At 39.0% G+C, this 11,979-nt stretch overlaps 2 protein-coding genes and 1 pseudogene across 11 annotated transcripts in view; all 3 read left to right on the top strand.

Annotated features, from left to right (window-relative positions):
- Positions 1-6,085, top strand: part of PUS10 (pseudouridine synthase 10) — a 71,150-nt gene extending 65,065 nt beyond the window's left edge. For all 10 annotated transcript variants that reach the window (XM_055242730.2, XM_063617957.1, XM_055242734.2 and 7 more), the window contains one exon: positions 1,798-6,085. In XM_055242730.2, coding sequence (XP_055098705.1) covers positions 1,798-1,836 — 39 coding nt within the window. In that variant the 3' untranslated portion in view covers positions 1,837-6,085. The remainder of the gene's footprint in view (positions 1-1,797) is intronic.
- Positions 5,639-6,085, top strand: LOC129462620 (small ribosomal subunit protein eS12-like). Its single transcript, XM_063617972.1, has one exon. It carries the CDS (start codon positions 5,639-5,641, stop codon positions 5,960-5,962), a length of 324 nt encoding a protein of 107 aa, XP_063474042.1. The 3' UTR covers positions 5,963-6,085.
- LOC129463026 (non-POU domain-containing octamer-binding protein-like) lies at positions 6,009-8,421 on the top strand (annotated as a pseudogene).
- The last annotated feature ends 3,558 nt before the right edge of the window (positions 8,422-11,979 follow it).

Genomic DNA, 11,979 nt, shown 5'->3' on the forward strand with positions numbered 1-11,979 from the left:
CAAGGTTGCAGGGAGCCTCTTTAGTGAAACTATCATTTGGAGGAAGACAACTTTCTGTTAAAGAAAATCTCTACTCCATTTATCTTTTTTTTTTTTTTTTTTTTTGAGACAGGGTCTTGCACTGTCACCCAGGCTGGAATGCAGTGGTGCGATCACGGCTCACTGCAACCCTGACCTCCCGGGCTCAAGTGATCCTCCTGCCTCAGTCTCCCGAGTAGCTGGGACCACAGGCATGAACCACTATGCCTGGCTTTTTTTGTTGTTGTTGTTGTTGTTGTTGAGATGGGGTCTCACCGTGTTGCCCAGGCTTGCATTAATCTTTTTTTACCTTAATTCTCAGAACAGTTAGGAGTATCAAAGACTCACAGGCCAGTGTTTCTCAATACTGAATGCCCACTGGAATCACTTGTGGAGCTTTTTAAGCACTACAACCTGCCTCCCCTCCACACACACACACACACACACACACACACACACACACGATTGTGATCAGTCATGTTTTATTTTCAGCTTGAGAAAACACTCATTAATTTACATTTGGGTGTTTGGTATATGGCTATATTCTGAAACAGAACCAAAATACCTTCTTGAGATTTGTAAAAGACACACACACACATAGCTATTTAGGCTTTTCTAATAAATTTTTTTGAAGCCAGTACGTGAAGTGACTTGTGGATTAATGAAAAAATTTTCAGTAAATAATTTTACGTTTTAAACTTTAAATGTCAATAAAAGCCACAGATACAGTGGGTATTTTTTTTTTTTTTAACTTTCTCTTAAAGTAGATCCCCTAGCCTTTGATAGACCTGGTATGTATTTATGTGGAGACAAATAGTCTGTTTACTGTAATTTCATTCTGACTCAAAGATCAAGGTTTTGTCCTAGAAGAACAAAATAAAGGTAAGTAGAGATAGATGAACTGGATTTTAAAGAAACAGAAATTCTACAGAACTGAAGCACAAAGATCCTTAATCCTTTTCTAGTTCCAGGTCATCTTTCATAATCATTTATTTCACATTTTGTTGCTGTGTTACAACAAGACTATAGGCTTATAGACTACTTGAATATTTGTTAAATGCAAGATGAGAGAATAAAAATGATCAGAAGAATAAAAATTTCTGTGACTTCTGAAGGAAAATTGGTGGTCACTTGAATTTGTTTGTTACTTTTACCCATAAATACCCCTTTTTTTTTTTTTTTAAGATAGAGTCTCATTCTGTCGCCCAGGCTGGAGTGCTGTGGCGTGATTTCGGCTCACTGCAACCTCTGCCTCCTGGGCTCAAGCCGTTCTCCTGCCTCAGCTTCCCGAGTAGCTAGGACTACAGGCATGTGCCACCATGCTCGGCTAAATTTTGTATTTTTAGTGGAGATGGGGTTTTGCCATGTTGGCTAGGCTGGTCTTGAACTCTTGACCTTGAGTGATCTGCCCACCTTGATCATGTTGATCTATATAATTGATCGGCCTCCCAAAGTGCTGGGATTAAAGGTGTGAGCCACCATACCTGGCCCCATAAATACCATTTAAAAAATTTAAATGTATTCTCTTATCAGTCAAAAAGCACAGTTAATAACCAACTGAGTAGCCAAATACTGCTACTCAATTAATTCAGAAGACCTCGGGCCCAAGAATCCCTAGAACAGACTTGAGGGTTAATTTATGGTATTCAATAGTTCTTTTCTTCAAATGCAATTTCTTCTGTTGCATTATATTAAAACTATTAAATTTATACAGCATTACCAGCAAATGCTTACCACAACAGTAATATCTGTTTTAATGACTTCTTTTCTCCCTTCTAGTCTGTAGATGTTGACTGGCCACCTGCTCTGGATGACTAGCTTTCAAATTTGGAGACAAAGAGTATGGTTTTCCTGGCATGATGTGGACATCCATGGAGCACATGCCGTAAAATGGCTGTTTACCCACCATAGCGGTGTCTTGGAAACCATTTGGATCATGTTGATCTATATAATTGTTAATTTGTTGTAACATCTCAGGATCTATATTTGTGTATATTTTGTGTTAAATTGTTCCAAGGATGTCTTAGGATTTTTCTCATTCCCTCTTTCACCCCCACAAACCAAACTATGAATAATGAAATAATTCTCCTTAATTCTTTCATTTAGAGAGGTGCACAAACAGGACACATTCTCTGTTAACCTAAGAAGCTGTAATTTCAGCAAGATTTCCCTCCACAAGAGATATACCACCTTTAAAATCATGTTCTAATTTTTTTAAATTATCTATATAAAAGTTATATCTAGATTTATGCAGCATAATATCCTATAATATTCTAAGATTGCAAATGCAAATCTGACATTATTATTTTTCCCAGGAAGCCTCAAACAAGCTATTACCAATGAAGTACTTTTGGCTGTGATTTGTCATAAATCTTAACCGAACTATGAATAATGAAATAATTCTCATTAATACTTTCATTAAGAATTTTGACAATCTAAAATTGTCAATATATTTTTCCTGTGGAGGGAAAGTAAAACTGTAGGAACCAAGGCATGCCATGGTAGGAGCCTTTCATAAATCTTTTAAATAAGGAGAAACAAGTGCCTTTAATAACTTCAATCCCAGGGTTAAGAATTTGAAAAATTGAGATTGCTAAACAAAGATGAACTGATATTATTTCAGAATGCTTCAATGTATTATCCAATTATAAACATTTTAATAATATCTTATTAAAGTAGATAGGATATTGTCTCCATTTTATAAATGTGGAAACCAAAGACTAGAAGTTAAATGACTTATCCAAAATTGTTAGCTCCTTCTATATTGAGGACTAGAACTGAAGTGTCTTGGTCTCTAGGGTCTTTCTAATAAGCCCTATTACTGAGCACCAGTTTGTGTGAAGGGGCAGCTATGGATGCCATTTAAACTCATGTAACTGATAATTAACTTTTGGAATGTAGTTACCAAATCAAAGAGCTTACCAAAAAATAACCCAAGACTATTTAATACAATCTTATATAGTTACCATTTGTTAGTAAGTTAAACCTCAGTTGGTATTATGCAGAGGAAAAACATTAAGCTAAACCTAAAAAAAATGAATGGGTCATTAAGTTTCAGAAAGGAGCCTCATTACAATTTCAGATTTGAGTATAATTTCCATCACCCTAATTCAACTATTTGAGCTTTTTTTAAGAATACATGTGACTTGACTAGTATTAGATTACTCACCGTTTCCCATCTCTATATTAAACATAAATCACAGATACCAAGATTCACTTTAGATATGAGGAAAATGGTTTTAATGGACACAAAGGAGTCAGCCACGTTGGAACCAACATAGTTTCATACCACGTTGAAACCATGTGTTTGATATGCGAATAACAGCAAATAATTTTTTCACTATTGTCAATGCCAATGCACTGAAAGGCCCAGAAAATGAGAAAAGGATAACAAACTTTTGATAAAAAGGTAAGAATTTCTGTGTGGATGTTCCTCAGTTCCTGGGAAAATTTTGCTACAAAAGAGATTTAAATAATTTAGGAGGCAGTCTTTTGCATGGTATTTTTGGCTTAGCTTTGAATCCAGTGGACCTGTAATATGTAAGAATGAAGAATGTGCTTAGCAAACTGAAATGAGAAGACTTGTATTTCTTAAATTTCTATTCCTGAGATTATACAAAATTTCAAGCAAAGAGTAAGCATTAGCTTTAAATACTTCTTCCAAATGTTCCTAGAATTTTGAGACAAAGATTGTTAAAAATTAATGTATGTCTTTGTTTCAGGCAGAACTGGGAATACTAAGTAGTGAGAGTACTGTAGTTTCCCTTTTGCCTACATAAAAGCATTTTAAAATTAGTTTTATGATTTCTTTGTAAGCTTTATTTAAATTCAAAGTCTTTTTCATAACACTTAGAGAAAGAGCCCTTTGTACTTCTTAGTATCTCTTTGTCCCAAATATAGTCTGTGGTTTATTTTAGGAAAAACATCAACTCTGAATACCTGGAAAAGTCAAGAGAAAATAAAGTTGGTAAAATGAAAAATGTCCAAGTAAGATAACCGGTTACATTTGCAAGTTATGTGAAGTAAATTTAGAAGTTAAATTTCCATTTTGTAAGAGAAAAACATCTTACTTGGCAAATCTTTTCTTTTGGAGCTAATTATTCTTTGATTTTTAAGTCCACATAAGAGAATGAACTTTGATATCAGCTTTTCTGATTTTTTAACAAAGGCTACCCTTGTTTATTACGAAAAATATTACTTTTATGATTCTATTTTGAATTTTTAAATTTTGAAATAATTCTAAACTTACAGGAAAAGTTGCAAGAAAAGCACAAAGAACCTTTTTCCCTGAACCATGGAGCCAGTGATGCCTCATGATCTTAAAGGCTTCAGTGTGTAATTTCTACAAACAAGGACATTCTTTTACTTAACCACAACACAGTGATCAAAACCAGGAAATTAACACTGATATGTTACCATCTAACCCACGGACCCCGTTCAAGTTGCCAGTTGTCCCATCAATGTCCTTCATAGTCAAGTGCTCACATTGCATTCCGTTATGTCTCTTTAGTCTCTATCACTCTTAAAAGTTTGTCTTTCTTGACTTTAATTACTTTAACATTTTTGAATACTTCAGGTCAGTTATTTTGTAGACTGTTCCTCAAAGAACAGGGTTCTTTGGGTTTGCCTGATGTTTCATTTTTATTAGATTCAGATTGTACCTTTTTGGCAAGAACACCACAAAAAAGAGATTGTCTTCTTGCATCTTATCAGGTGTCACACAGTTTTGATTTGTCCAGTTGCTGGTTGGGGCTTTGGTCAATTGATTAGGTATTATCACTAGGCTTCTCCACTTTTATGGTTATTCTTTTTTCCCCTTTTAATTAATAAGTATCTTGTAGAGAGATCATCCAACTTTCACTCACTAGTTTTAGCATCCATTGAAGATTTTCACCTGAATCAATCAGTACCACAATGATTGCCAAATGCAGATTTTCTAATTCCATCGTTCCATTTACATTAGTTGGTTGGCATTACCCTAAAAGGTAGAGCTTTCCCTTCTCTCCAATTTATTCATTGATTTATATCGTGGACTTGTGGCTTATTTTATTTGAGAAGTTGTAAGTTGTTCATTTGGCCAGTGGCGGCCCCTTCAAGCTGGCTTCTGTGTCCTTTGGTATGTCCCCATCATTCTTGGAGCATGTTCTTACTTTCTAATACAAAAAGACATTCCATGCTCATCTTTGTATTTCCTCCGCACTAACTCTGCAAGGGGCTTTTTCTCTAAGATCTGGTCTCTTTTAGCAGAAAATCGTATTTAGAAACCAAGATCTGAGCAGTAGGTATGCTCATTGTTTGGTGCCATTGCTGTTCCCAAGCCCTCTCATGGAGGAACAAAGCTAGGGAACAGACATGAATGCATGTGCATGCACACACACACACACCCCACTCATACACACACACCTGTACATCTCTGTATCTACACATACTGAAAGCTGTAAGAGTTTATACCAGTACTTCCAATTCCAACCTTATTCTAGTTTTCACCCTTTCCAAATTTGTAATTCTCTTCTCTGACTATAAGAAATTTGGCTCCTGCTCTTTCCCTGCTGCCACCGAGTTGTATAGAGGTGGAGTCTTGGGTGCATTCAAGATTCGGCTTCACTTGTAACCCACTGCCATGGCCAAGGAAGGCAGTGCTGCTGGAGGTGTAATGGACATTAATACTGTTTTACAGGAGGTGCTGAAGACTGCCCTCATCCATGATGGCCTAGCATGTGAAATTTGCAAAGCTGCCAAAGCCTCTGACAAGTGCCAAGCCCATCTTTGTGTGCTGTGTGTGCTTGCATCCAACTGTGATGAGCCTATGTATGTCAAGTTGGTGGAGGCCCTTTGTGCTGAACACCAAATCAACCTAATTAAGGTTGATGACAAGAAACTAGAGGAATGGGTAGGCCTCTGTAAAATTGACAGAGAGGGGAAACCCCGTAAAGCGGTTGGTTGAAGTTGTGTAGTAGTTAAGAACTATGGCAAGGAGTCTCAGGCCAAGGATGTCATTGAAGAGTACTTCAAATGCAAGAAATGAACAAATAAATCTTTGGCACACACACACACACACACACACACACACACACACAAAAGAAAAAAGAAATTTGGCTCAGTCCTCCTCAAAAATAAACAATATCTATTGCTGCCTCAATTCACAGTCCCCTCCCTGCTGCCCTCAGACGTTCTCCTCAGGCTCCACACTGCAGCCCTACACTAGGCCACTACCACTGCCCCCTGTGGTAACATCTTCCTGCACTTTGTACAGAACAAGCAAATGGCTTTTGTCCTGAATTATTCAGGAAGGGAGGGAGACAGGTGGGAAAGAAGTCAGGAAGGCAGAAAATAAAAATCTTTTGATACCACAGAAATACAAAGGATCAAAAGAGACTATTAGGAACAATTATATGCCAACAAATCGGATTACCCTAGAAGTGGACAGATTTCCAGATGCATACAACCTACCAAGAATGAATCATAAACAGAAAATCTAAGCAGACCAATAAAAGCAAATAAGGGTCACCGTTACTCTGAGGAGAGGCCAGTAGGTAGAGAAGCAGTAAAACTTATAACTTGGAGCAAAACCACACTCTAGGGAAACATTATTAGCATCACCAGCAACAGCAGCAGCCATGGCTGCTGCCAATACCTGCAAATGGGAAAAAGGCCAGCAGCCAAAATGAAGGCTTGACTATTGACGATGCATTTTAAGGAAACCAGGAAAGAAGCCCTTCACCAAACGAAGCCAAATATTTGTGGGCAGTGTTCCTTCTGACATCACTGAGGAGGAAATGAGGAAACTATGAGAAATATGGGAAGGCAATTTCACAGAAAGAGAATTTAAATAAATTAACAAAAAGGAAAAATGAAAAAATGAAAAACAACGACAAAAAAGAAATATGGGAAGGCAGGTGAGGTCTTCATAAGAATAAAGGCTTTGGCTTTATGCACTTGGAAGCACGAATCCTAGTGGAGATTGCCAAAGTGGGTCTGGACAGTATGCAGCTGTGCGCACTCTGCCTGCCATAGTGCATCCCTTACAGTCTGAAACCTAACAAACTTTTGGAAGAAGCCTTTTCTTTGGCCAGGCGGAGAGGGCTTTAGTCATTGTGGATGATCAAGGAAGGCCTTCAGGGAAAGGCATGGTTGAGTTCTCAGGACAGCCAGTTGCTCAGAAAGCTCAGGACAGATGCAGTGAAGGCTTCTTCCTGTTAACCAAGTTTCCTCATCCTGTTACTGTGTAGCCCACAGGCTAATTAGGTGACAAAGAAGGATTTCCAGAGAAGCTGGTTGTAAAGAACCAGCAATTTCACAAGGAGTGAGAACAGCCACCCCAGTGTGCACAGCATGGCTTTTGAATATAAGTATGCCATGCAGTGGAGGGTACTCATTGAGATGGAGAAGCAGCAGCAGGACGAAGTGGACTGCAGTATCAAGGAGGCTCATGAGAAGCTGGAGATGGAGATGGAGGTTGCTCGCCTTCATCAATGCAAGGTCATGCTAATGAGGCAAGATTTGATGAGGTGCCAAGAAGAGCTGTGGCGGATGGAAGAGCTGAACAACCAAGAGATGCAAAAACGACAGCAACTGGAGCCCATGCGAGAGGAGTGCAGGCACTAGGAGGAAGTGATGCACTGGTAATGGCAGGAAAGATTCACTGGAACCTTCTCTGATATGAGACAGCAGGAGATACAGATGGGCCAGATGGCTGTGGGAGGTGCAATAGGCATAACGGAGGCACCATGCCCCCCGCTTCTGTGCCAGCTGGCAGCCCAGCTCCTCCAGAACCTGAACCTATGATGCTAGATTGACCCCATCAAAAACGGAATGCTTTGGCCAAGCTGCTGCAGTGGAAGGGATTGGGGCAATTGGCGGAACTCCTCCTGCATTGAACTGTGCAACTCTTGGAGCTGAATTTACTCCAAACACACGTTGCTGATACTAATAAAGTTGCAGTGTGTAGTTTCTCAAAACCTTTAAAAGGACCCTTTTTGGACTAGCCAGAATTCTACCCTAGAAAAATGTTAAGAGATTCCTCCCAATAGTTAGGTCTACCCTACCTGTACCACTCTAAGGGAGTATTTTGGAGGAAGAGGGCAAGGGAGGAGTGGTATTTAACAAATCAGTTCTGTGTGGTATATTGTTTAACTGATCAGTTCTCTGTGGTGCATTACTGAGGTCTCAAATGTGACTCTTGAAGACCTGGGGGAACCACAGTGAAATGAATCCAGTTAGAGACCCATTAATCTTAATTTTTTTTTTTTCTCCATCCTGTTTCATTTGCTTTCTTATCCATACAATCCCCAACCCCAGAGACACTGCCACATACACCACAAAACACAACCTCCTCCAATGACCTTCGCCCCACTGCTCCATTCATTCCCAGGTGAGAATTCAGGCAAATGTCCACAGAGATCACAAACAATGTACGTATAGTTCTATCTGATATATTATCCCTTCATGTCCTAAGGAAGACATTTTCTCTTAGAGACTTTCATTTCAGTATATCTTTTTTAAAAATCTTGTGTTAACTTGCCTCAATCTTTTTCTTGGATAAGGACAACCAGGAATGGCCCTTTTGTGTCTATGATGTTGCTGTTCACAACTTTCCTTGATAGGCCTAGTACAATCTTGGAAACAGGGTTGCTGTATGCTGAAGGTCTGAGAGCAGCTCTTAGCCTTGCCTATCTTAGGCAGTAGTTATGCTGTGCATATTTAATTAATGTACTATGTTTGATTTGTTGCTGATACTTTAAATTTGAAGTTTTTCTGAGAAATGGAGCAGCAATGCAGCATCAACTTGTTAAAATACATGTTAAGCCTTGAAAAAAAAAGGAGATTGAATCAGTAATCCCAGCACATTGGGAGGCCGAGGCAGGCAGATCACGAAGTCAAGAGATCGAAACCATCCTGACCAATATGTTGAAACCCCCTCTCTACTAAAAATACAAAAATTAGCTGGGCATTGTGGCATGTGCCTGTAGTCCCAGCTACTCGGGAGGCTGAGGCAAGAGAATCACTTGAACCTGGAAGACAGAGGTTGCTGTGAGCCGAGATTGCGTGACTGCACTCTAGCCTGGTGAGAGACTGAGACTCAGTCTCAAAAAAAAAAAAAAAAAAAAAAAAAAATTCCCTCATCAAAGAAAAGACCAGAACCAGACGGCTTCACTGCTGAATGCTATCGAACATTTAAAGAACTACGGCCAGACACGGTGGCTCACATCTGTAATACCAGCACTTTGGGAGGTTTAGGTGGGAGGATTGCTTAAGTGCAGGAGTTCGAGACCAGCCTGGGCAACATAGGGATAACCTGTCTCTACAAAAAATAAAAAATTAGCTGGGTGTGGTGATGCATGTCGGCGGTCCAAACTACTTGGGAGGCTAAGGTGGCAGAATTAATTCAGCCCAGGCGGTGAAGGCTGCAGTGAGCTGTGATAGTGCCATTGCACTCCAGCCTGGGCAACAGGGCAAGACCCCCATCTCAAAAAAAAGAAGAAGAACTAATACCAGCCCTTCTCAAACACTTCCAAAAAATTGAAGAGGAAGGAATGCTTCCAAACTCATTTTACAAGGCCAGCATTACCCTGACACCAAAGCCAGACAAAGACACTATTAAAGAAGAAAACTTGTCAATTAGACTGTGGCAGATATGGAAAAAAAAAAAAAAAAAAAAAGAAAAGAAAAAGCAAAAAGAAAGCTACAGGCCAATATTTCTGATGACCATAGATGCAAAAATTCTTTTTTCTTTTTTGAGACAGGGTCTCCCTCTGTTACCCAGGATGGAGTGCAGTGGTACAATCATGGCTCACTGCACCTTGACTTTTCAGACTCAGGTGATCCTTCCACCCCTGGAACTTCAGGTGCACACCATCATGCCCAGCTAATTAAAAAAAAAATAATAATAATATATATATATATATATATATTTGTAAAGGCAGGGTCCCATTATGTTGCCCAGGCTGGTCTCGAACTCCTGGGTCAAACCATCCTCAGGCCTTGACCTCCTGAAGTGCTGGGATTACAAGCGTGAGCCACGGTGCCTGGTCAAGATGCAAAAATTTTCAACGAAATACTAATAAACCAATTCAACAGCACATTGAAAACTTGATCATGGCCGGGCGCGGTGGCTCACGCTTGTAATCCCAGCACTTTGGGAGGCCAAGGCGGGCGGATCACGAGGTCAGGAGATCAAGACCACGGTGAAACCCCATCTCTACTAAAAATACAAAAAAATTAGCCAGGCGTGGTGGCGGGCGCCTGTAGTCCCAGCTACTCGGAGAGGCTGAGGCAGGAGAATGGCATGAACCCGGGAGGCGGAGCTTGCAGTGAGCCAAGATTGCGCCACTGCACTCCAGCCTGGGTGACAGGACCAAGTGAGATTTATGTCAGGGATTCACAGATGGTTCAACATATGCCAATCTATAAATATAATACACCACATTAACAGAATGAAGGACAAAAACCATATGATCAAGCATTTGACAAAATTTAACATCCTTTCATGATAAAAGCTCTCAACAAATTAGGAGTAGAAGGAGTGTACTTCAAAAGTAAAGGCCATATGTGACAAACACACAGCTAACACCATACTCAACACTGAAAAACTGAAAGCTTTTCCTCTAAGATCAGGAACAATCCAAGGACTTCCACTCTCATTTCTGTTTAACATAGTACTGGAACTGGAAGTCCTAGCCAGAGCTATTAGGCAAGAGAAAGAAGTAAAAGGCATCCAAATTGGAAAGGAAGGAGATTGTCCCTGTTTGCAGATGATGATCTTATATATAGAAAAGCTGAAAGAATCCACCAAAAAGACTGTTAGAGCTAGTAAACAAATTCAGTAAAGTTGCAGGCATATCAATATACAACAAGCAGTAGTGTTACAAAAAATAAAATACTTAGGAATAAATTTAGCCAAGAAGGTAAAAGATCTCTACACTGAAAAGTGTAAAACATTGATACAAGAAATTAAAGATACAAATAAATGGAAAGATATCCCACATTCATAGATTCGAAGACTTAATATTGCTAAAATGTCCATACTAACCAAAGTGATCTAAAGATTCAGTACAATCCCTATCAAAATTCCAATGACATTTTCCACAGAAATCGAAAAAAAATCCTAAAATTCATATGGAACTACCAAAGACCCTGAATAGCCAAAGCAATCTTGAGCAAAAAGAACAAAGCTAGAGATATCACAATACCTGATTTCAAAATTACTACAAAGCCATAGTAATCAAAACATTTTTGTACTGGCATAAAAACAGACACTTAAACCAAAAGAATAGGAAAGAGAGCCCAGGAATAAATCCATATATTTACAGCCAGCTGATTTTTTACAAACGTGTGAAGAAACATAATGGGAAAAGACAGTCCCTTTAATAAATTGTGCTGGGAAAACTGGATATCCACATGCAGAAGAATGAAGTTAGACCCTATCTCACACCATATTGAAAACTCAACTCAAAGTGACCTAAATCTAAGAACCAAAACTGTAAACTATTAGAAGAAAATGTAGAAAAAACGCTCCATGACACTGGTCTGGGCAATTATTTGAATATGACCCTAAAAGCACAGGTAACAAAAAAAAAATAAACAGACAAATGGGACTATATCAAACAAAAGCTTCTGCACTGCAAAGGAAACTATCAACAGAGTGAAGAGACAACTTATGGAATGGAATAAAATATTTATAAGCCATACATCTAATGAGGGGTTAATATCCAAAATATACAAGGAACTCCAACAACTCAATACCAAGAAAACAAACAGCCTGATTAAAAGATGGGGAAAGGACCTGAGTAGACATTTCTCGAAAGAAGACATACAATGCCCAACAGGTTTAAGACATACAAATGCTCAACATCACTTACCAGGAAAATGCAAATTTAAAACCACAGTGAGGCACCGCCTCAAAACTATTAGAATGGCTATTACCAAAAAAGATGAAAGATAACAAGTGTTGGCAAGGATACG

The sequence above is a fragment of the Symphalangus syndactylus genome, chromosome 14 (genome assembly GCF_028878055.3).
Source record: "Symphalangus syndactylus isolate Jambi chromosome 14, NHGRI_mSymSyn1-v2.1_pri, whole genome shotgun sequence".
NCBI classification, from domain to species: Eukaryota; Metazoa; Chordata; class Mammalia; order Primates; family Hylobatidae; genus Symphalangus; species Symphalangus syndactylus.